The sequence below is a fragment of the Calidris pugnax genome, unplaced genomic scaffold (genome assembly GCF_001431845.1).
Source record: "Calidris pugnax isolate Ruff unplaced genomic scaffold, ASM143184v1 scaffold8, whole genome shotgun sequence".
Classification (NCBI taxonomy): Eukaryota; Metazoa; Chordata; class Aves; order Charadriiformes; family Scolopacidae; genus Calidris; species Calidris pugnax.
In genome coordinates, this window is record NW_015090830.1 from 26,134,484 (window position 1) to 26,159,609 (window position 25,126).

Sequence of the window (25,126 nt, forward strand, 5' to 3'; positions counted from 1 at the left end):
GAGGTCGGCACGGCACGCTAAAGGAGCTCCCCTGGGTGTTGTGATGGATGGGTGCAGGAGGAATTTTACTGCATTGCTTCTGATGTGGCAGAGCACAGCAAGATGAGGCTCTGGATTCACCTGGTACACTAGGAGAACTTTGCCACTGCTGTCCCTGGCTTAGCAGACCTCTGCCACTATAATGCAAATGCGACTTAGGCCAACTCAGTGGTGATTCTCCTGGTATGACTGTCTTTTTTGTTACTCAGGCAGGTACTGTTTGCCTTGTGCTTTCAGAAGGAGGAGCCTGGTCTTACTGACATAAGTGTATCTTTCAAGGAGTCTTTTCTTTTTGCAGTTGTGAAAGAGCTGATACCTCCTTGTGTCCCTCAACAGCATCCTTACACAGGCAGAAGACCTAAGTGGGGCATGATCTTAGTTCAGAAAAAGGCAAGCCTAAGAAAATGGCATTGGCAGGCAAGGTTCCAGAAAGAATTGGAATTGGAACAGTATGTAATTGTAGCTAGTGTTCTCATAATTTGTGGGTTTGAAAGGGATAATGAAGCTCTGATTCAGGAACTAAGTCAGTCTCCATATTCTAGTTCGTTATCTGTAGTTTTGTCTTCTACGTTTGCTGTTTTGTTAGGATTAAATAATACCAGAATTCATTCTGTCTTCAGGCAAGTGACTGAAATGACATGGGTAAGATGAATCTTTTGGCTCTATATGTGCAGTACCCTTCATATAGACCTTCTCTCTCTCTTGAGGGCTTTGAGGATTGCTTGTCTAACTTGGGTGGCATGTCTGCACATAAAAATACTGGCTGATGCAGGCAAGCCATGGCACTGTCAGGAGGCATTGCTCTAAGTGAAACAACTTTAAACATGAGAGATGGAAAGAAAGAGCCTTCTTCCAAATATAGTGCAGATTTTATGATAACTGTGTAGTGCCTAGTGCTTGGTCTGCACTGGGTTGTGGCTGAGACTCAGTCCTGGTTTATTCTTGAGCTGATTCTGGTCTGATATCATTACTTCGGTTATCAAAAGAAATCTAGTAGGCTTTTTGCAATCCGTCAGAATTTGGGGTTTTTTTGGTATCAAGAGTTAAAATCGTATAATAGTAATGCAGATAAGAATCATGCTTCAGGCCTGATACATGAAACTTCTCTCCACTCAATAACATTACTCATGTGATGATGAAGAAATGGCTTGTGTTAGATAGCGTTGTTTATGTCCTTACATTAGACTCAGTGTGGGAACTGGGGAGAGCTGATCCTGCAGTAGAAGCAGCTGGTGAATGATCATATTTTTTTTTTTTTAACGAGCAGTGGATTTCCTGAAGGAGGAGTTATTTGGTGGTGGAAAAAAATCAGTATCTACTTTGGTTTTTGGGGTCAGTCTGTTCTGCTCTAGGAAAGAGTAGCACTGTCAACAGCAGACTGTGATGGGAATACTCTGATGGAGTTGTCTTTTTCTGCTGACATATGTAGACACCTGTTCGTTTAAGAATTGGTTTCTGCAAGAATTGGTCTCTGAACTGTGCCTTCCAATGGGTAGTTCATGCTTTCTCCTCCCTCTTCCTCGGCTCCTTCCTTTGGTTGAGCATGATAGGTTGTCAGCAGTTTGCTGAGTGTACTCTCACAGTGAGAACTTGTAAGATGCTGCTGGATGCCATGAATGACAAGTTACAGAAATCTTTCAGAATCCAGTTTGTGTTTCAGAGGTTTATTCTTCAGGAAGACTGTCGGCCTGTCTCGTGTGTGTTATGGTCCCTGCACACTGTATGATTTCAATTGTATGCATGACAGCTGTGAATATTGCCTGTTGGTGAGCTGGAGGGTCCCTGCAGGCTTTAGAGATGGAGAGACTTTACGTTACAGTGCAGTGGAAGGTGTCCTCTCTTCTCTCAATCTCAAAACCAAACTCTGGGTGACAACAAACCAGGCGGTGTCACAGGTCCTTCTTTAGCAGAAACTTACACTTTCAACTTTATTCCAAAACAGCATGCCATAAATTGTCATAGAATCATAGAATCATTTAGGTTGGAAAAGACCCTTGGGATCATCGAGTCCAACCATCAACCCTACTCTACAAAGTTCTCCCCTACACCATATCCCCCAACACCACATCTAAACAACTCTTAAACACATCCAAGGATGGTGACTCAACCACCTCCCTGGGCAGCCTATTCCAGTGTCCGACCACTCTGTCATTGTGGACTATTTGTGATGGTAGCACCATTACATTGATTAAACATAGTGCTGTCTGTGTTGACAGACTTCTCCTCCTTTTAATTTCAGTTGGAAGGGAGATTAGGCAGTGACTTGCCTAAATTAAAAGTCTTTTCAGGTACTGAATGTAAATCTTATTTGGCGTTAAACTCTATAAAGAAACCATGTAATTTACGGTTCTTAAGAGCAGAGATGGGAGAAGAGATTCTCCAAAGAGTTTCCATATCCAGTTTGTGTCACTGTATGCTTACTCATGAATTAGAGACTTTGTTGTATATGAAGTGTGTGTATATATATATACATATAAAATTTTAAAGAAACATTTGTCCTTTTGCAGGTGTCCCTGGCATCAAACTTTTCAGCGTGTCGTGTGTACTGGAATCCTGCTGCTACTATGGAGAAAGAAAGTTATGTTGAAAGTGTGCTGCGGAAGAGTGCTCCTCGTATACGGTACTGCTGTGGGGTAAAGAGTTAGACCACTTCATAAATTCATAGCCACGTACTTGTACTCTTTCTTAAGTTATTTCTAACAATCTGTGTCTGATTTAGGTTTTTAGATACTTGGAGTCAGAGCATCTCCTGTGATGAGCCTCACAGGGAAGGGTGGCTGTGTTAGCCCAGCTGTGTGTTTTCCTGCTGAAGCACAGCTGGCTCATTTGGCTTCTGTGCTTTCCTAGGATGGGACTGGGCTGAGCAGAAAGAAAGAGGAGTCTGGATGCAGTCTCACTTTGTTGTACTAATGATGGTGGGCTGGATGTGCTGTGCAAGGCAGTAGGCCAGAGTAGGATGCTGCACAAGAGGACTGGCAATTACAAGATCTCCTTAGCAGATTCACTGGGCAATTCTGATCACTAGGGACAATTTGGACCACCAGAAGGGATGACTGATATTACAGAAGTTCTTCACAATACTGATACTAAAACATAAATGTGGGGATGCTACCGTGTACTGTGATGCTTTAACCCATTTTTGGCAGAGGGTCCAATGAGTTTTTAGGATATCGCAGAGATTTTTGTCTCTCTTTCTTTCCTTGCCTTACCCTCTGCTATCCAGCAGCTTCCACTCTCTGAGGAGGAGTGTTCCTGGCTGCAAAGAAGACAAGGGGAGCCATGTCAGTCCTTCCTGCAGCTAGCATGTAGGTCTGCTTGTCTTGCCCTGCTGTGAGAGCTCTATCCTCAGCTACTCTCACCCCTACAGTGGGAATAAGGAACCTGAATGAAGTAGGGAAAGACCTGCACCAGCTTGTGCATATAGGAGACAAATCTAATATCGTCAGTACTCAGTGGGATTTGCAGCTAGTGTTTTTTTCTGTGATGTTACACTGTCAGAGTTGGGATTATTTGGAGAATTTGGGTATTGCTTAGCACTAACCTGAAAGAACCATCAGATTGTCAGTTTTGCAAACCATATCCTGAAACTTGCAGTACTGCTGGAATTAATTTAACATATTTTATCTGTCCCGAGTTGCTGTACTGTTACTCACACTGGTAAATGCTGTATTTTTGCCAGGTATCTTCTGATGAGTCAGCAGATTATAGGAAATGTACCTCCAATAGTATTTGTAAAAGACAAAGAAGCTGCAGCTGTAAAAGAGGTAATTGTAATCTGTGTCTCAGTGTGCAAACAATGATATACAAACATGGTGACTTAGCATACCATAATACTTAGGAATACAGAGAGAGCTGATAATTTGATTGCTCTACCAATTTGCATTAAATAACAGAATTTGTCTATACCCTTTCCTTTTCATGTACCAACGTGTTTTAGCAAAGAGTCCTGAGTAAGACTGATGTTTACATACAGTGTAAAAAACTCCTTGTAGCTATTCCCTTATGAACTTTTTTGGATGCTACTATTAACATTTCTGAAGTGAAGTTTTCACAGAAGTTTGTAGGCTAATAAAGAAATCCTAAAAAATGAAATTAAAATTTTAAGGAATAATGCAGACTAGGCAGTTAATCTCTTGCCTGGTATACATGATTATTGAAATGAGGTCTGAGGAGCTGTATTCCGCATTTTAAATGTTATGTGGCTTTAAAATTCCATTGAATCTAATCACTGATATTTATTTTTATTTTTTCACCCCAACCTTTTTCCATCTGTGAGTTGTTTAAATGTTTGTAGGGAAGTGCAGATCTTTGCATGGAAGGTGTAAGCTCACTCATATGATTTCTTTTTTCATGTGTAAAATTATCTGTCTGTCAAGGTGTCGATAGTTTTAATTAGTTGAAGCGTTGCTAGAATAACGATGTTTTATGGGAATTTGCTGTCATTAAGACTGTGAAGTGAGATGTGTTAAATAGTGAGCTTTCTAGAAGAGAGAGATGACACCAGTGAGTGGAATTTCATTAAAAAGGTCTCCTCAAGCTGTTGATGTGAATGGAAAGAACATGAGTTGAAAACAGCGTGTTCATATTTCTGTGCCCTGAAGTGCCTTATTCTTAGATGTGTTACTATTACAGCCAATTACTGTTAGTGACTTATGGGCTCATGTGGTGTGTATTAGCAGAGCTGGAAGGGATAACAAGAACTTCAGACTGTCTAGAAATGCAGTGAACTGCTTGAACTTCCTGTGGTCAGAAAAATTTGGAGTTTCATGCCAATATTCTGACCCACAGTGCAAATGTTTTTCACCTGCATTAGCGTCAACAAAAAGCACGAGAATAGAAATGAACTAAACACGCCTGAAAGATGTTTATATTCATTATTGTGCTCCCCTCTAATCAACACAAAAAAATTATGCAACAAGTAGTGAGTGATTATGGAAGCACTTTGTCATTACTATTATTAACATACCTAGATGGAGCTACAAATATCTACTCCTGCAGGTCCTGCCTTTCAGGTCTGTTATTGTGGAACCTGTTCCACTAATGACTGTTTCTCAAACTTTGTTAAATGATCACTTACTCTTTTTGAAGAAGAAAACCCCTGAACTACCTTACCTTCAAGTTCAGTGCACAGGCACCAAGAGTTAACCATTTAAGACAAGTAAAAACCCTCCTTTTATAACTTCTGTCAGTGAATGCTCTGGGAACCACTAAGGTGGATCATCTTTTCACACTTCGTGGATCATCAGATTCAAGTAATCCACATATTTGAATAACAGAGCTTGAAATAACATGGCTGAACCTGATTTTTTAGTATTGGAAGACAGGGAAGGAGCATCCAATCCAACTCCTAGAATAATATGCTGAATTAGAAGGGAAGCAATGTAAAGAAAAGTAGGAATAAAAATTCCAAATGAGATAAAATTTTCACAACTAGGTACAGTTTCGAAGCACTGAATATACTAGATTTGTAGCTTTTACTGGTTAGAAGCCACGTTAGAAGGGAGTTTGGAACTCAATATTTACATATAATAGAAATACAAGCTTGCAGAAAGGGGGAAGACGTGAGAAAAAAATCTCAGTGTAAGGGTGTTATGAAAAAAGGATTTGCAAGACTGAAGTAAGACCAAATAAAACAAAAATTACATATGTTACACAATCCCTAGCCAACTGTTCAGAATGTACATGTGGCAAAAAAGCCTTGTAGGAATCCCTGGATCACTTATGCTATTTGACACAAACTTCCCAGGCAAGAAGTATAATCAGTTTCATACAAATGGAGGAAGGGCTATTTTGAAATGGTTTTGCTAAATATTCCAAACATGTAGAAAATAAAATATTTGCTGTTAAATACTTGTCTGTTTCTTGTGTAGGTGTAAGCAAAGTTAATTTAATACAGGACCTTTAATATGTGTTGTTTTCACGTGTTTACAGATTGAGGAATTATTGTCAAGTGCTGATTTTGGACCTCCAGAAGAAGTAGAAACATCTCAAAATGATTCTAGGTGGGTTTTGTGATTAAGAATTTTACAAGAGTCCATTTTCACCTCTCTTGGCCAACTTGAATTGGGTATTATTTGACATGACAGAAAGTGTATTTTAATTAGGTGTATACTTTGCTGTTATCTCAGAGTTCAGCAAATGGTGTTAGGAGGAAACGGAAAGCAGAAGAGGGACTTTTTGGAAGACCTTACTGAAAAGGCATCTCAGCTTTTAAGGAAATCAGTTGGGACCTTTTATTAGCTGAAGAGGCTACAGAATAGCCTAGGACAAAAACTAATAGGTAGTCATCCTAGAAATTAAATGCAGAGGACGGTATTTTATTTTGTGGCTTAACCTTTCTTTACCAAAGTTACACCCATTTATTAAAATCAAGGGAAACTATTTTTTAATATATATGCTCTATTTTGCTTTCATATTTTAGTGCAGACACATTTTCATAGGCTGTTACGCCATTGGTTCTTGTACACAGGTACCTTGCTGTAGACCACAGGTGTGCAAATACGGAAAGGGAAAGCCTGTTTTTGATATCTAATTGGGCCTCTGATGAGCAGTGGAGAATGACTGAATTGTCACTTGTAACAGCACAGTGTGTACGCTTTCAGAGGCAACTGACCCATGAGGTAATATCAGAACACAGTCTTAGAAATCAGCTGTGTTTGTGTCTTAGAAATCAGCTGTGTTCAGTGTCTGTACTCTGAGTGACAGAGTCATCAGACTCTACTTGCAGAACCACTACTTGTTCTGGTATGAGTATCTTTACTTTTACAAGAGAAATTTTTTTAGAATTTCTAAGAATTCAAGACTCAATGTGTTTTTGATAATTAAATTTTTAAACATTCTTTGCAGCAGTAATATTTGTTTCTTGCTGTTAATTTTCTCATGAGGATAAAAGCTCTGCGTTTACTTGGCCACTTTTTTTCTGGTATCAGTTTGGTTTGTTATACAGGAGTTACAAGTTTACTGACAAATATCCTGAAGTTAACAAAAAGTTAATTTAGCATTCTTCTGTGAGGAATTTTTTGGTATTGAGGGATAGGGCTGAACGATCTGTTGGAATGATGATTCTGTGGACCAGTTGCTCTCAAAACCAACGGCTTTGCACTTGTGTGCTGCAGTCTGTTGGTGGAAATGCCTTTTGTGCCTTAATGCCTCACAGGATGGTTCATCAGGTGCAAATAAGAAACAGCTTCTTGGAGGAAATCATTGTGACAGACTAACCTGACATCTTCCTCTGTTTGTGTCTTGTGGAGATGCACAAGTCCAGCTTAAGGTGCCATGTACTGTCATTCATATGTTTGTCTGACATGTTTTGGGCACAGGCTGCTGCTTCTCACTTCTTGGAAAAACTGGGAGAAGTCTAACTTCCTTGGGGCTCCCAGCTCCAGTGCTCACTCTTTGCCTTTTTGCCAGAAACAAGCAGTTTTATCTGGAATGTAGCTGCTTTATTGGCTTCCTCCCATTCAATCTGTTGACAGGCTGACAGGCTTATACACAGCCTGTCCTCGGAGACATGGTACAGTGGTATCTCTTCCTTCTTAACAAAGGGAGCACAATGCTGAACACAGAGCATTAACGAAGTCAAACTGAAAGCCCCAGTTTATTTCTGTGATGCTCAAGTTGTCACGATTAGCATTGCCCCTTAAAATATACACAGGGGAAAAAACCTACAACATTTGTTTTCCTTTCCACAGTAAACTCTCTTCTTCAGCAACTCAGTCTTCGGATTCACCCATGCGGTCTAACCTTTTTGGTATTGATCATGAACTGTTGAATAAGCAGATAATGGACTATAAAAGACTGAAAGTTTCAAGAGATCTAGAAGGCATTGCCTGGACGGAAGAGCAGGAGCAGCAGCTTTCTCAGATTAAAAAGAAAATGAAGAAGAAAAAACTAAGGAATCTTCCTGATGATGACGACATTGCACCACAGAAATACTTACTGGAGAGATATGAAGGTGATTACTGGAATGATAATACTGAATCGGTCTCGGACTATGACCTGGAGGATGAATTACAGGAAGAGATAAATGAATTGGAGGCAGATGATGGCAAAACTCTAAGCCAGCCTACTGAGAAACTGAACTGAACTGAAAAACTCACTCCCTTCAAAATGGAGGCTGCCAATAGCAAAAAAAGACGACTGCCATAGATACTGAAAGATTAATTTGGTACAGACTTACCACTTCCTCTTTCAGACTAATAGGTTTGCCACACGTGGGGAGGTTTGCTAGCACAAGGTATGTAAGAAGAACAAAAGTGCTATTTGTGACATTCTGTTAAGTAGCTTTCAAGCTGCTGCAATTGTAGGACTTTCAACCAGAGCAGTTTTCTAATAAGAAAACATACATAGTGCAGCACTGAGTTAAAAATTCTTGCAGCTCAAATTTCAAATAAAATTATGGTTTCTGTGTTGAAATACATTTTTAAAAATTTTTTTTTTGAGTCATCTGGATAAAAATAATCGCAAAGTGATGGTGTCAGTTATTCTAAGGTCAGGAAGGAAGAGGAAAGCAAAATAATGATAGTGGCTTTCAAAGAGCAGCCTTCAGCAGACAAAGACCAGGACAGAGTGTCTTCTAGGGAACCTAGTCTTAATGGGGGAACTCTTTCCACAAGAAGGTGAATAAAGTTAAAACCTTGAAGAAAAAAAAAAAAGTATTTATTTTAATATTCAGAAATTTACAGTTGTGCCAGGGGAACTGCAAACAGGAAAGAATGGAGAACTACTCATCTGTTGGGTAAAACTGGGCAAAGCATTGACCGTGACTGAAAAAATGTATTAAAAACTCAAAGGCGGAGAAAAAGCAGCAGGCAAGCAGGATGCAGGAACAACCACAAAACCACGGCGTTACACTCTCTCTGAGCAATACAGAGTTTCAGACTGAAAGTAAAGAAATGTCTTTGGTTATCCATCCGGTCTGGTTATTCTCCTGAAGACATGGTCCTATAAGGTGCTAATTTTGAAGGGGAAATGAGGGAATGGAAGGAGTAAATTTATTTTTGTTACTTTGCCAGCCGGGGGATCCCTGGAGCAGCACCGGGGCAGAAGCACGCGAGCGAGACCACAGCCACCACTGAGCTTGGTCCATGCTAGAGGATGGCTGACCATGCAGGTTGTGCCTCTGTATCGGGGATTCATAGAATCATAGAATGGTTGGGGTTGGAAGGGACCTCAAAGATCATCGAGTTCCAACCCCCCTGCCCTGGGCAGGGACACCTCCCACCAGACCAGGTTGCTCAAGGCCACATCCAGCCTGGCCTTGAACCCCTCCAGGGATGGGGCAGCCACAGCTTCCCTGGGCAACCTGTTCCAGTGCCTCACCACCCTCATAGTAAAAAATTTCTTTCTGATATCTAATCTGAATCATTTTTCTTCCAATTTAAAACCGTTTCCCCTTGTCCTATCATTACACCTCCTGGCAAAGAGTCCCTCCCCAGCCCTTCTACAGGCCCCCTTCAGTGTGCATAAAGTCAGAAGGGCTGAAGCTTCAAAATAAGTTATAACTAGCAAGGTAGTAAAAAGGAATTCGACCAGAAATAAGGAACATTTAATTCCATTAGTTAATGGGGAAGAAAAGAAAGACAATGTAGGGGAAGTTGCACTACAGTATGTTGCTCTAGTTTTTCAAAAATATTTTAAAAGACAGCCAGTATAAGCTCCAGAATATAGCAAATACTCTGAAGGATTTTTAGGTTAGAGGACGGCATTCAGATCAGCAAAGAACACTGAAATTTGCTACAGGTTATTTAATAATCCCCTTGAAGCATATTCTGAAGATTGATTGCCTTTAAGAACATAGAGAGGATATGGGCTATGCGTGTCTGTAAGATTTTCCTGTAAGCCGTTTAGAGCTTGTATTGGATAAGGCTCAGGATCTCAGAAAGTGTGCATCACACTTACTGGGATACACGTTGAAGCTGTAGCTCACATTAGTACTTGCCTAACTTGGAGTAGGTGAAAAATCCCACAGCATGCCTTGTTCAGTCTTTCCAGGAGTTCTTCCTAAATTCCACAGGACGGAGACACACTTTTAAATAGATGCTTTCCTTTGTTTTCCAGTGAATGAAGGTATTTATTGTGTCAGAAACCGTTCATGTGCAGAATCATGTGCTGTAAATCAAAGGTAGCCATGAATGTGTTGCAACTTGACAACAAAGCTCTTAACTTTTGAATCACAGAATCACAGAATCTTCTAGGTTGGAAGGGACCTTAAAGATCATCTTGTCCAACCGTCAACCTCACTGACAAAAATAGACACCCACACAACAAACAAGGAGCATCATCACTAAACCATACCTCCCAGCACTACATCAACCCGTCTTTTGAACACCTCCAGGGATGGTGCCTCAACCACCTCCCTGGGCAGCCCATTCCAATGGCTGATAACCCTTTCAGTGAAAAAATTTTTCCTAATATCCAGCCTGAACCTCCCCTGGCGCAACTTGAGGCCATTTCCTCTTGTCCTGTCACCTGTGACTTGAGAAAAGAGACCGACCCCCCCCGGCTACATCCTCCTTTCAGGGAGTTGTAGAGAGCAATAAGGTCTCCCCTCAGCCTCCTCTTCTCCAGGCTGAATAACCCCAGTTCCCTCAGCCTCTCCTCATAAGACTTGTGCTCCAGACCCCTCACCATCTTTGTTGCCCTTCTCTGGACACGCTCCAGCACCTCAATGTCTTTTTTATGGTAGGGAGCCCAAAACTGGACACAGTACTCAAGGTGAGGCCTCACCAGTGCCAAGTACAGGGGGACAACGACCGGAGCGTGTTAATTGGTGCTTGATAAATGAATCCACCAAATACTGATGTCTCCATCTTTAGTTCCTGCTATATAAAATGTGGGACTGTCCTGACTCTACCTAGAGGTTAAAAAAAAGGAAAAAACCAACAACCACCCACCACCCAAACAACCTACAGACTAGGCTTTTGAAGCAACGAGAACAAAGTTGATTACCTCTGCTCTGTGTTTAGTTTGGACATCTGTAAGCTAGGTCTGCAGTTCATAGATCAGATTTCATCTAAACCCAACCAAAATCGTTCTCACTGTCAGCCCTCATACTTTTACTCCCTTGTTAAGCAAGTGAGGGCAGTTGACCTCTTCTGCTCGCCACAGCTCATGTCACAGAAACTGGACTTTATTCAAGAAGAGACAGGGCCCTAGCACTTACTCTGGGTGTCCAGGGATGGAGCAGCCATTCTGAAACTGGTGATGAGGAAAACCAAAGCAAGAGCAACCAGATTTAGAAGAGATGGAAATCTTAAGAATGACTGGGTGGGACAAACTGGAAGGAAGAAGTGGCGCAGGGGGATATTTGGAGAATGGCACGAGAGCAGGTGGGTGGGAGCAGCTGTGTCCCCATCCCCATCCACCATCAGTGCTCTGCCTCAGCCTCCACTGGCTTCCCGGGGAAGCACGGTGGGAAGTTGTCTCTGCTTTGCTACCAGTGTAATGGTAACCCCAAGACTTCTATAGCTGTAAAGGCAATAAATGAATCTTGCACTCTCTCTGAGCAATACGAAGTTTGAGACTGAAAGTAAAGAAATGCCTTTTGTTATCCCGCCATCTGGTTATTTTCCTGAAGACATGGTCCTAATAAGGTGCTAATTTTGAAGGGGAAATGAGGCAGGCCCCCTTCAGTGTGCATAAAGTCAGAAGGGCTGAAGCTTCAAAATAAGTTATAACTAGCAAGGTAGTAAAAAGGAATTCGACCAGAAATAAGGAACATTTAATTCCATTAGTTAATGGGGAAGAAAAGAAAGACAATGTAGGGGAAGTTGCACTACAGTATGTTGCTCTAGTTTTTCAAAAATATTTTAAAAGACAGCCAGTATAAGCTCCAGAATATAGCAAATACTCTGAAGGATTTTTAGGTTAGAGGACGGCATTCAGATCAGCAAAGAACACTGAAATTTGCTACAGGTTATTTAATAATCCCCTTGAAGCATATTCTGAAGATTTATTGCCTTTAAGAACATAGAGAGGATATGGGCTATGCGTGTCTGTAAGATTTTCCTGTAAGCCGTTTAGAGCTTGTATTGGATAAGGCTCAGGATCTCAGAAAGTGTGCATCACACTTACTGGGATACACGTTGAAGCTGTAGCTCACATTAGTACTTGCCTAACTTGGAGTAGGTGAAAAATCCCACAGCATGCCTTGTTCAGTCTTTCCAGGAGTTCTTCCTAAATTCCACAGGACGGAGACACACTTTTAAATAGATGCTTTCCTTTGTTTTCCAGTGAATGAAGGTATTTATTGTGTCAGAAACCGTTCATGTGCAGAATCATGTGCTGTAAATCAAAGGTAGCCATGAATGTGTTGCAACTTGACAACAAAGCTCTTAACTTTTGAATCACAGAATCACAGAATCTTCTAGGTTGGAAGGGACCTTAAAGATCATCTTGTCCAACCGTCAACCTCACTGACAAAAATAGACACCCACACAACAAACAAGGAGCATCATCACTAAACCATACCTCCCAGCACTACATCAACCCGTCTTTTGAACACCTCCAGGGATGGTGCCTCAACCACCTCCCTGGGCAGCCCATTCCAATGGCTGATAACCCTTTCAGTGAAAAAATTTTTCCTAATATCCAGCCTGAACCTCCCCTGGCGCAACTTGAGGCCATTTCCTCTTGTCCTGTCTCAATGTCTTTTTTATGGTAGGGAGCCCAAAACTGGACACAGTACTCAAGGTGAGGCCTCACCAGTGCCAAGTACAGGGGGACAACGACCGGAGCGTGTTAATTGGTGCTTGATAAATGAATCCACCAAATACTGATGTCTCCATCTTTAGTTCCTGCTATATAAAATGTGGTACTGTCCTGACGCTACCTAGAGGTTCAAAAAAAGGAAAAAACCAACAACCACCCACCACCCAAACAACCTACAGACTAGGCTTTTGAAGCAACGAGAACAAAGTTGATTACCTCTGCTCTGTGTTTAGTTTGGACATCTGTAAGCTAGGTCTGCAGTTCATAGATCAGATTTCATCTAAACCCAACCAAAATCGTTCTCACTGTCAGCCCTCATACTTTTACTCCCTTGTTAAGCAAGTGAGGGCAGTTGACCTCTTCTGCTCGCCACAGCTCATGTCACAGAAACTGGACTTTATTCAAGAAGAGACAGGGCCCTAGCACTTACTCTGGGTGTCCAGGGATGGAGCAGCCATTCTGAACCTGGTGATGAGGAAAACCAAAGCAAAAGGAACCAGATTTAGAAGAGATGGAAATCTTAAAAATGACCGGGTGGGACAAACTGGAAGGAAGAAGTGGCACAGGGGGATATTTGGAGAATGGCACGAGAGCAGGTGGGTGGGAGCAGCTGTGTCCCTGTCCCCATCCACCATCAGTGCTCTGCCTCAGCCTCCACTGGCTTCCCGGGGAAGCACGGTGGGAAGTTGTCTCTGCTTTGCTACCAGTGTAATGGTAACCCCAAGACTTCTATAGCTGTAAAGGCAATAAATGAACGTTACACTCTCTCTGAGCAATACAGAGTTTCAGACTGAAAGTAAAGAAATGTCTTTGGTTATCCATCCGGTCTGGTTATTCTCCTGAAGACATGGTCCTATAAGGTGCTAATTTTGAAGGGGAAATGAGGGCACATTGTCTCCTCTGCTTCTTTTTAGCCCATCAATTTCATTTCTTTGACTGCTCCAAGACCTTGCCCTGAAAGTGTTTATGCATTTTGTGTCTTTCCAAAACAGAAGCGTTTCTCCAGCAGAGTTGCTGACAAACACTGCAGACAGGCTGATGGTGAGAAGTTTACTAAACCTCTCCAGAACACTTAACTAAAGGAGGGTGACAGTCACCTTTCCTGTTTGAGAGTCAGAAAAGCCACTGACAAAAATGGCATCATGCCAGGGAGATTAGAAAACCAAGATGCAGATCTCACCAAAATCTTATTTTCTGCCCAATATGTTGCTTATTTGTTATGAAAGCCAATCTACCCTTAAGCCTTGCTTGCATATGTAAAGCCAAGAAATGTAGAACAAAAGCTCAGCAAAGAGAAATTAGTATATTGCCCAAAATTTGCCATTTTGACCTATATAGAATTATAGAATGGTTAGAGTTGGAAGGGACCTCAAAGATCATTGAGTTCCAACCCCCCTGCCCTGGGCAGGGACACCTCCCACCAGACCAGGTTGCTCAAAGCCCCATCCAGCCTGGCCTTGAACCCCTCCAGGGATGGGGCAGCCACAGCTTCTCTGGGCAACCTGTTCCAGTGTCTCACCACCCTCACAGGAAAGAATTTCTTTCTGGTATCCAACCTACATCTCCCTTCTTCCAGTTTAACACCATTACCCCTTGGCCTATCATTAGATGCCCTCATAAAATGTTCCCTCCCCATCTCTCCTGTAGGCCCCCTTTAAGTACTGGAAGGCTGCTATAAGGTCTCCCCAGAGCCTTCTCCAGGCTGAACAATCCCAACTTGCTCAGCCTGTCCTCATAGCAGAGGTGCTCCAGCCCTCTCATCATTTTCATGGCCCTCCGCTGGACCCCTTCTAACAGGTCCATGTCCTTCCTGTGTTGAGGACTCCAGAGCTGGACACAGTGCTCCAGGTGGCGTCTCACGAGTACTGTGTCCAGCTTTTGTCTAGCTCTGCAAGAGGGTAAGTGCAGATGAAAAGGTTAAACACTGGGCCAACAAAGCATCACACTTCAGACTGTAAGAATAAAAATGCAGAAATGTTTGTCTAGTGTGATAATTACTTCTGATTTTTTTTTTTTGGATTCCTAGTATCCAACCTACATCTCCCCTCTTCCAGTTCAACACCATTACCCCTTGTCCTATCGCTAGATGCCCTCATAAAATGTTCTCTCCCCATCTCTCCTGTAGCCCCTTCAGGTACTGGAAGGCTGCTATAAGGTCTCCTCGGAGCCTTCTCTTCTCCAGACTGAACAATCCCAACTTGCTCAGCCTGCCCTCATAGCAGAGGTGCTCCAGCCCTCTCATCATTTTCATGGCCCTCCGCTGGACCCCTTCCAACAGGTCCATGTCCTTCCTGTGTTGAGGACTCCAAAGCTGGACACAGTACTCCAGGTGAGGTCTCACAAGTACCGTGTCCAGCTTTTGTCTAGCTCTGCAAGAGGATAGGTGCAGATGAAAAGGTTAAACACTGGGCCAACAAAGCATCGCACTTCAAACTGTAAGAATAAAAATGCAGAAATGTTTGTCTAGCGTGGTAATTACTTCTGATTTTTTTTTTTTTTTTGGTAGTACGTTCTTCAGGTCCATCTTAGCTGGTGGGCTGTGCTCAGACTTACTGGAAGACAAATTCTAATGGAGAACGCTTGTGGTTAGTTTCAGTTAATTACTTTCTGGCTCCAAGGAATAGTTAAGGAAAGCAAGAGAGAGAACGCAAAGCCATGGGAATGGGTGTAGAAAAATGGCAGTGCTACGGCAGATATGTGGAGATCTGTGGTGTCCTTTAAAGAGCACAAGTTCTGCAGCTGGGATCCATGGGCTGTCACAGTTTGCAGCAAGTTACCTGGGACAGCCTGGCGTCATTTCAAGCGGTGATTATTTTATTCTGCAGGTTCAAGCAATATTTGTAGCCTTTTGTTGGAGCCTCTGCCGTTGCAAGCCTACGCTACAGCTGGAAGTCAGTATTTATTATCTTTAACATGAGGTTTTCAAGGGTGCTAGGTGCTTGTTTCGGTGCTAGACCGAGAAGTCTGTGAGTGTCTCCACTGGTTTGTGTCTCTGTTTTTACTATTCACTCCTTCAGTGGAAACCTTGGGTTCAGGATTTTGCAGCAGTCCACAGCTGTGGTTCACAAGACCACACTAACTTTATTGACGTTGCTGACTTGTCATGGAAAATCATCACTTGATTCTGAAGAGAGGCTTCAAACAAACAGTGAAGGAGGAGGAGCTGCCACTGCTGGACTCTAGGCTGCTTAATACATTTTTGGTTGCAATCAGAACAAAAAGATTCTCCTAGGAACACAGGGTGGCTCCTGACAAAAGAAAACCGAGCAAGGGAACCCAAGGGAGCTGGGGTTCTTCTCCTGTTGGCCTGATGGCAAGCTGCAATGGCAACCACAAAATCACAGAACAGTTGAGGTGGGAAGACACCTCCATGGACTGTCCAGTCTAACCCTCCTGCTCAAAGCAAGGTGAGCTACAGCAGGTTGCCTAGGGCTGTGTCCAGTCAGGCTTCTAATGTCTCCAAAGAGTATCTCCAAAACCTCTCTCAGCAACTTGCTCCAGTGTTCAACCACCCCCACAACAGAAAAGTGTTCTCTTTTGTTCAGACAAAATTTCCTGTGTTTCAGTTTCTGCCCGTTGCCTTTTCTGTCACTTGACGACACTGAGAAGAACCAGGCTCTGTCTTCTCTGCACCTTCCACCAGATATTTATAAACATTGCTAAAGTCCCCCTGAGCCCTCACTTCTCGAGGCTGAACAATCCCAGCTCTCTCAGTCTCCCCTTGCATGAGAGATGCTCTGTTCCCCCTACTGTGAACAATTAATAACACTGAAATAAATCATCATCTTAATATTAAGCCTATGTTTAAGTACTTGCTTTAGGAGGAGCCAAGACATGCTAAATACTTGCAGCTTTTCTAGAGCGTGGTGTTCCCAAAGAGGAAGTAGACAATTCAAAGCAAAAATGTTACAGTGCAGAAGTACCTAACCCAGCCCTGGACCAACTCCTGGACAGATATAAAAAATCCCCACCCACTAAAAACTTATAGCTAGAAAATACCTGGAACTAAAGCAATAAAATCCAGCATAAATCCCATGGTATAGAAAGAAAATCATGTTTCTCACTGGACAGACCAATGGAAAGAAAGGATGAGCTGTGCTAGAGACATCTCGTACCTTCTTAAATGCTCAACTGAGCATCAAAGGGAATGCCTGGCATTTTTGTTCTAGCCTGAGGTTTTTAAACAGGAAAATATTGGTGAGAAAAGTCTGTTGAAGATGAGTTCATGCAGTAAATCTGCCTTGCCTGAGTGCTTGGCTGGAGACTCTGTCATTTTTCCTGAGCAACGATCAAGCCAGGCTTTAATGATTACCCCCAAAACACCAAGGTGGAGGTTGTCAGTTAATGGACTCTGAGTAGATGGCCAATTTTCTGAGGAGGAAGCTAAACCCTCTCAAAGTAAACTCTGTGTTTCTTCATCTGTCTTTTCACACTTCATATATAATGAAGGAGCCACCAAAATGCTTACTTTACATATTTTCTTTCCCTAGGCAGCAAAACAGATTTGAAGAGCTGACGTCCAGGCTGGTCTGCCTGTTGCTAGCAGTGCTAGTTTTGCTTGGTAGATCCCACATGGTTATTACAGCCTATGGAGTCTGAGCCTCCTCAAAGAAATGCTGAATAATTAAATGAATGTTCAAAAGCAAAACAGTAAGCAGTGATAGGGTCAGATACCATCTCCTCATTAAAGAGGCATGAGAGCCAGATCGTTCATTGCTGCTGCTGACTCATGTCTCGTGGTCTCTGCCACCACACAGCATCTCAAACACAGTGAGAGAAACACAGAATCACAGAATTATATGGGGTTGGAAGGGCCCTCTGGAGATCATCTCGTCCAACCCCCCTGCCAAAGCAGGGCCACCCAGAGCAGGTTGCACAGGAACGTGTCCAGGCGGGTTTGAATGTCTCCAGAGAAGGAGACTCCACCACCTCTCTGGGCAGCCTCTTCCAGGGCTCTGCCACCCTCACAGGAAAGAAGTTTCTCCTCATGTTTAGGTGGAACTTATTACGTTCAAGTTTGTACCCGTTACCTCTTGTCCTGTCACTGAAGAAAGACTGGCCCCATCCTCCTGACACCCACCCTTGAAGTATTTATAGGTGTTGATCAGATCCCCCCTCAGTCTTCTCTTCTCCAGACTAAAAAGCCCCAACTCCCTCAGCCTCTCATCATAAGAGAGATGCTCCAGGCCCCTCATCATCTTTGTGGTCCTCTGCTGCACTCTCTCCAGCAGTTCCCTGTCCTTCTGGAACTGGGGAGCCCAGAAACTGGGTAAGAACCCAGGGTGTGAAAGTGGGCAGTGGAGCTCAGAGAAGACACAGAAATACAGTTGTGCCAGGCTGCAAGGTGCTGCACCAAGGAGCTGTGTGCCACCACACACATGGGCAAGCCCTGAGCAGGAGATCCACGTGTGCTGGAGATCTCCTGGCAGCAATCACTGCAGGTGTTGAGCAGGATTCAGTAGCTTCCCAGCAAGCAGATGTTGGGCCCAAAATATCTGAAACTGAGACCAACACCACCGTATGCCCCTGTAGTATGTTGTGAAGCCTTACAGCACATATGGGGACCCTTTTAATGACCGTACCTGTACTCAGATTTCCCCCCTGCCTGAGAGCTACAGCTTCACCGAAGCTCCCCTTTCCTAGGTGGGACTGGGGTCTGGCCCCCCAGCTTATGGGAGACCCCCACCTCTGCTGAGGGAAGGGAAGAGAGACGGGGGCAGGCTGTGGGGCTGCTGCAGAGCTACTGCATCCTGCTAACACAGGCCTTGCTGCAAAACTCAAATCTAAATTTGGCACTTTAGTTAGTTCAAAGAGCCTTTGCATGAAGAGCATGATTCCAGCAGCTGATAAGCAGCAAAAAAACTGTGCATATTTGGTCAATGGAAAGTCAGTTCAAGTGTTTCTCTTCTTGTCACCGCTGAAATGTATTGCAAGAAAAGGGGGAAATACCTATGACTCTTTCCTCTCCCAAAGTTTCCACTGGAAATTATACTTTAAAAAAAAAAAAAATTGTATTTTTGGCATTTTGTAACAAAGGATGGCAGAAAAACCTGCGAGGGAGCAGGCTGGGAGCAGCTCTATGCACTCAGTAGTGTTGGGAGGCTAACAGAAGACAGCCAGGTGCTCTCGGTGTCTCACTCGGATTTGGATGCCTGAACTTTAACTTCCTCATTGGTACCTCTGACCGCTTTGTTTAAGAGCTTGACATTTTGTGCATTTCTATTTCTGTCACAGCGGCAGCAGTCAGAGGGAGACAGCACTTCTGTTAGAGCAGAAATGAATGCTTTCGCTTGGCCAGTCCCAGACCCTCAGGCTGCCATCTGCCCTTCGGTCTATGACTCCTGCTAATCGTTGTCCTCTTGTGTTATGATCTCTGGGATCTTAAAAAATCATTATTCTGAGTGCATTCCCTGACTGTATTCCTAATTTTTGTTTCTGTTGATGGGCTGTTTGCTGGCAGCTTCATTAGACACTTGTCATTCATGGTAGATAAACATTGCAGTTTGCAAGCACAAATAGTCAAGCTGGCTTCTACTTTCCCCTGCAGGTTTTGCCCTTCAGTTTTATGAACTATGCAATCACTTTGGCTTTTTAATCTTCCTGGGGAAATTTCCAGTGGGTTTAAGCGTGGGATGGGATGCTGCAGCCCCAGCGAAGTGAGAGGAGATGAGCAGAGGCAGAACAGAACTGATCTGTAAAAAATCTTCCTGGGGAAATTTCCAGTGGATTTAAGCGTGGGATGGGATGCCGCAACCCCAGCGAAGTGAGAGGAGATAAGCAGAGGCAGAACAGAACTGATCTGTAAAACAACACCGTGTCCGGTGCTGTTGTGGCCATTTCTCATCTCCATGTCCTAGCATTTTTGATATCTGAATATGTGCAGTCACCTGGATGCTTCTTAGCTGTAACAAAGTTTTGTTTGATAATGCTCAAATAACATTAGGATCATAGAATCATAGAATGGTTAGAGTTGGAAGGGACCTTAAAGATCATGGAGTTCCAACCCCCTGCCCTGGGCAGGGACACCTCCCACCAGACCAGGTTGCTCAAAGCCCCATCCAGCCTGGCCTTGAACCCCTCCAGGGATGGGGCAGCCACAGCTTCTCTGGGCAACCTGTTCCAGTGTCTCACCACCCTCACAGTAAAGAATTCCATCTTTATATCTAATCGACTCTTTCCATTTAAAACCATTACGCCTGGTCTTATCACTACATTTAAAGAACAGTGCAATCATCACAGAATCACAGAATCTTCTAGGTTGGAAGGGACCTTAAAGATCATCTTGTCCAACCGTCAACCTAATTTTGACAAAAATAAACAACCACACAACAAACAAAAAGCAACACCATCACTAAAACATATCTTCCAGCACTACATCAACCCATCTTTTGAACACCTCCAGGGATAGTGCCTCAACCACCTCCCTGGGCAGCCCATTCCAATGTCTGATAATCCATTCAGTGAAAAATTTTTTCCTAATATCCAGCCTGAACCTCCCCTGGTGTAACTTGAGACCATTTCCTCTTGTCCTGTCGCCTGTGACTTGGGAAAAGAGACCCTCCTTTCAGGGAGTTGTAGAGAGCAATAAGGTCTCCCCTCAGCCTCCTCTTCTCCAGGCTGAATAACCCCAGCTCAGCCTCTCCTCATAAGACCTGTGCTCCAGACCCCTCACCATCTCAGGCACAAGCAAATTGGCTTCATGAAGAGAACCTCCAGTGGCCCATTATAAATACCTCAAGGAGAACATATGGGCAGTGCAAGCCCACTTCTGCAGGGTCCTGGGGTGCTCATAGGCCAGGCACAATCAAATCGGCTTCACGAAGAGAACCTCCAATGGCCTATTATAAATACCTCAAGGAGAACATACGGGCAGTGCAACTCCACTTCTGCAGGGTCCTGGGGTGCTCATAGGCTGGGACTGGCCTCCCAGGACCCTCACATACACTGTCCCCTGCCAAGGACCCGGAGGATGTGTCCCAGCTCAGCCTGGAGCCTTCAGTCCCTGCCAGAGGGATTTGCCCCTGTCGCCTGGATGGGCCTGGGACCTGCACTGGAGAGACCTGCTCTCCTGGATGGAGCCCTCAGCCCTAGGTCAGAGCTTATCCTGCAGAACTATATGCATCATTTAGCATAACTATTCTATTCTATTCTATTCTATTCTATTCTATCCTTGGCTTTCAGCTCCAAAAATACTTTCAAGGATGCAAATGAGAAAGGTTACTAGCAGAAATGAACTTCATTTTTCTACTATATTTTATATCATTTTATGTTGCATTTCTGAATGCGCGTGTGGAGCCAGGAGCAGGCTGATGTGTTCTTCAGTGGAGCTTGGAACAACATGCCTTGCCACCTGGCAAAGAGAAGCCCCAGAGGCAGGGAAAGTAGCAGGAGGAATAAAGGCCAAGCAGCCCCTGACTGCTGAAGAGTGAGAAGGGCGTTTCTACCACAGACATTCATTTGGTTGTGGTGAAGAGACAAAACACTGGTGGGTCAATGTGACACAGTTCATGGCACTGCTGTCTGTGGGGATAAGCTCTACTCTCCAGGAGCATGAAGACAGGTCTCTGGGTTTTTAAATTAATTCTGCAGGTGTTTAGTGAATAGGAAGGTATTGCTGATCATGCTGATGTGGGTAAGGACAAGACTACAAGCCTTAAAGAGTCCCTATGAGACTGAAAAACAGTTGCAAAGGTCTGAGGATTTTGCCTTTTATACACCCACCTGAAACCACCTGAGAATGTCAGTGTGATGAAATTATTGATGATGTTATTCAGATACAAAGGAACTTCATTGTTTGTTGTTTTAAAGTGATAAAAGAAACTATGAAAAACACTCTTAGAATCATAGAATGGTTAGGGTTGGAAGGGACCTCAAAGATCATCGTGTTCCAACCCCCTTGCCAGGGGCCGAGACACCTCCCACTAGAGCATGTTGCTCAAGGCCACATCCAGCCTGGCCTTGAACCCCTCCAGGGATGGGGCACATACTTGTAATTCTTCTAGCACATACTTGGTAATTCGTTTGCAAAACTGGTACAATTAGTGCAGAAAGCTGCCAGTGTATGTCTATTCAGTTAAAGAGTCTCAACATTTTGATGCCAGCTCAGTGTGAAGAGACAACAGGTCCTGGCATGTGCTCAAACATGGATCTGGTGGATCAGCAGGCACAGTGAGGCTGAACAACTCCAACTCTCTCAGCCTGCCCTCATAGGAGAGGTGCTCCAGCCCTCTGATCATTTTTCTGGCCCTCCTCTGGACCTGCTCTAATAGGCTCATATCTTCCTTGGGCTGGGAGCCCCAGAGTTGGATGCAGTACTACAGGTGGGGTCTCATGAGAGCAGATTAGAGAGGGAGAATCACTTCCCATGACCTGCTGGCCATGCTTTTATCTATGAAGCCCAGGATACTGCTGGTTTTCTGGGCTGCAAGCGCACAGTGCCAGCTCATGTCCGATTTTTCATCCACTAGTGTCCCCAAGTCCTTCTCCACAGGGTTACTCTCAATCCATTCATCCCCTAGTCTGTACTGCTATTGGCAATTGCCTGGACTCAGATGCAGGACCTGCACTTGGCCTCCTTGAACTTCATGAGGTTCACATGGGCTTACTTCTTCAGCCTGTTAAGGATGCTCTGGATGGCATTCCATCCCTCTAGTGTATCAAGTGCACCACTTAGCTTTGTGTCATCAGCAAACTTGCTGAGCAAGTGCACCCAACTCCACTGATGATGTCATTAACGAAGATATTGAACACTATAGGTCCCAATACAGACACCTGAGGGACACTGCTTGCTACTGATCTCCATTTGGACATTGAGCCATTGACTGCAACTCTTTGGATGCCACCATCTAGCCACTTCCTTATCCTTCTAATAGTCTATCCATTGAATCCATATCTCTCTAATTTAGAGACAAGGATGTTGTGTGGGACCATGTCAAAGACCTTACAGAAGTCAAGGTTGATGGCATTGGTTGCTCTTCCCTTGTCCACTGGTGCAGTCACTCCAACACAGAAGGCTCCCAGATTAGTCAGGCAGCTGTGATATAGTCATATACTTCCTAAAATACAGCCAATATACTCTACTACAGCTAACTAACTGTCCTAACAGAAATGTTAGAATAAATATTATGCAGAATATGCAGAAGTTGGAGGCCTAACGTTCAGGTGGCCAATATCTGTGTTACAGTCTCTGACTGTTCATCCTGAGTTATGAGACAGCAAAAGTTCCTTTAGGCTGAGAATCAGAGTACATTAATGGAAATAAAGTTTACCTCACAGAGAAGCATATTGATGCAACAGTTTTGTCTTCAAAACAGAGTCTTCCATTAAAAAAAAATTCAATACTGCTCCTAATATTAATATTCTGAGTACAGTGGCTGGTCAACTGAAAGTGAGACTTGCAGTAATCTGCAGGATTAGCATATTAAGCATGTTAACTACTTTTATTGCTGTATCTGTCTATTGTTATCTCTTTTTACTGGAAGTGTCAGTTCTGTCTGATGAGGTACAGGTAAGGCTGCTAATGCTCCCCAATAGTCCAATAGTTTTAAAGCACAGGAATAAATGTGTAACTGACGGGTGCTGAACCAGCATGCCTGGGTGACTTGGAAGATTGTGGATACAAGTAACTTAAATTCAGGAGAAGCCATGGATTTGCCCTTTGCGCCCCTAACTTATTTTTGGTTTGGTGTGGGTGGTTTTGTTTGGTTGGCTGGTTTTTTTAGGTAGGTGATGATCCAGTAAAGTGATTCACTAGTTGGTTGTTCCCAGGAACACTAATGACAACTAGGTTTGTACCAGTAGTGTGTTTAGAAAGACTCTACACAACTTTGCTCAAATTATTTCTGTTCTGAAATGGCCATCCCTGCAGCCCTTCTCAAAACTCTCATACACAGGTAAAAACACAAATAACTTCAAATGCCACAGAGCCTTGCCCTGGTTTGTGATTAACTAACTTCTGCAAGATACGGGGTGGAAAGAGTGATAGCTCTTCACAGAAAATGAAAAAACACTAACTACATGAATTTTCCCCTCTTAACCTTAGCATATCCCTGAGGTCTGTCATTGCTTGGGTTGAGGTTCTCTAGGCCAGTGGCTGACAGCACAAAAACCTTAGAAAAGTGCTTTGCAGCTTTTTAGCACTCCTATGAGTAGTTGCTGACTATCAAGAAATCCTGCTGTGCTGTGCTCTGCAGATGTACCTAGAAAGCTCTGTTGGCAGCAGAACAGACTGGAATTTCATGGCAACAGGATTAGAAAACGGATCCATCCCTTGCTTTTCCTTCTCCTATTCTGCTGCTACTTGCATCCTACCCCTTTCAGCCTAACTACACCTGCAGTGGCTGAACTAGGAACTGATCACAAAATTAACAACAATAACAAAATATACCAGCGTCCTTACTGTTTGAACAGAAATAATTAGAAATCATAGGTGATTATAGGACAGATCTGACGTCTAGATTCTCTAAGTAGTTGCTCTTCTGCTGTCCCACGCCTTTATGAACCATGTTGGTATGCACGTAGGTCTGAAAGGACACTTTGCTTGAGAAGAGTGAGGTTATTTTCTGTTGAATCCCAGCTGCTACTTGTTGAAATCCTTCTTGTTGGACTATTTATCCCTAGAAAATTTTTAGTTCCAGCTTGGCTTTGGCCTTCCTGATTTCATCCAGAATACCATTGCACTTAGACTTTTTCTGCCATTGTTTCCCATCTTGCACGCTCTCTTTTTGTTCAATGGCAAAGCTGGGAGCCCTACCTACCCTGCTTCTTTTCTACCTTGAATAAACCAATATCTGCTCCTCCAGAGTCCAAGCCTCAGATCTGCTGCTTGCCTTCCTGGCCTTTCTCCAGATCCTCAGTTCGATCACCTGGTGGTCACAGCAACCCAAACTGCTGTCTACAGCCATATTTGCCATCACTTCCTCCCCGTTTCTGAGAAGGAGGTCAAGCAGTGCATTATCCAGTCAGCTCACCTAGCATTTGCATTCATAAATTGTCATGACTGGAGCCTAGGAAACTCATAGACTGTTTGCACGGTCCTGTTTTACTGTCCAAGAAGATATCTGGATGACTGAAATTCCGCACGAGGGCACGGGCTTGCAATTGAGAGGCTTTTCATAGTTGGCTGTAGCTCATCCACTCCGTCCTCTTAAGTCAGCCAAGCTGTAACAAACTCCAACCACACTGCTATTTTTCATTCTAATTCTGAGGCAAGAGACTCTCGGCGTCACACCGAGACAGCTCTGCACGAAGCGCCCTGCTATTCACAGACATGCAGACATATATGTATATATTAACCTAGGTTAATATATAGCGTGTGCACTTTGGAACTGATTATCAGTAGCACTCTAAAAAATCTACTTCAAGACAGGATGAGAAA

At 43.5% G+C, this 25,126-nt stretch overlaps 1 protein-coding gene across 1 annotated transcript; it reads left to right on the plus strand.

Moving 5' to 3' along the window:
* Positions 1–102: 102 nt before the first annotated feature.
* Positions 103–8,458, plus strand: LOC106887337 (putative ribosome-binding factor A, mitochondrial). Its single transcript, XM_014940794.1, has 6 exons — positions 103–123; positions 199–222; positions 2,547–2,659; positions 3,719–3,803; positions 5,971–6,041; positions 7,731–8,458. The coding sequence occupies exons 1-6, from the start codon at positions 103–105 to the stop codon at positions 8,122–8,124; spliced, it is 708 nt and encodes a 235-aa protein (XP_014796280.1). The 3' UTR covers positions 8,125–8,458.
* Positions 8,459–25,126: the final 16,668 nt, after the last annotated feature.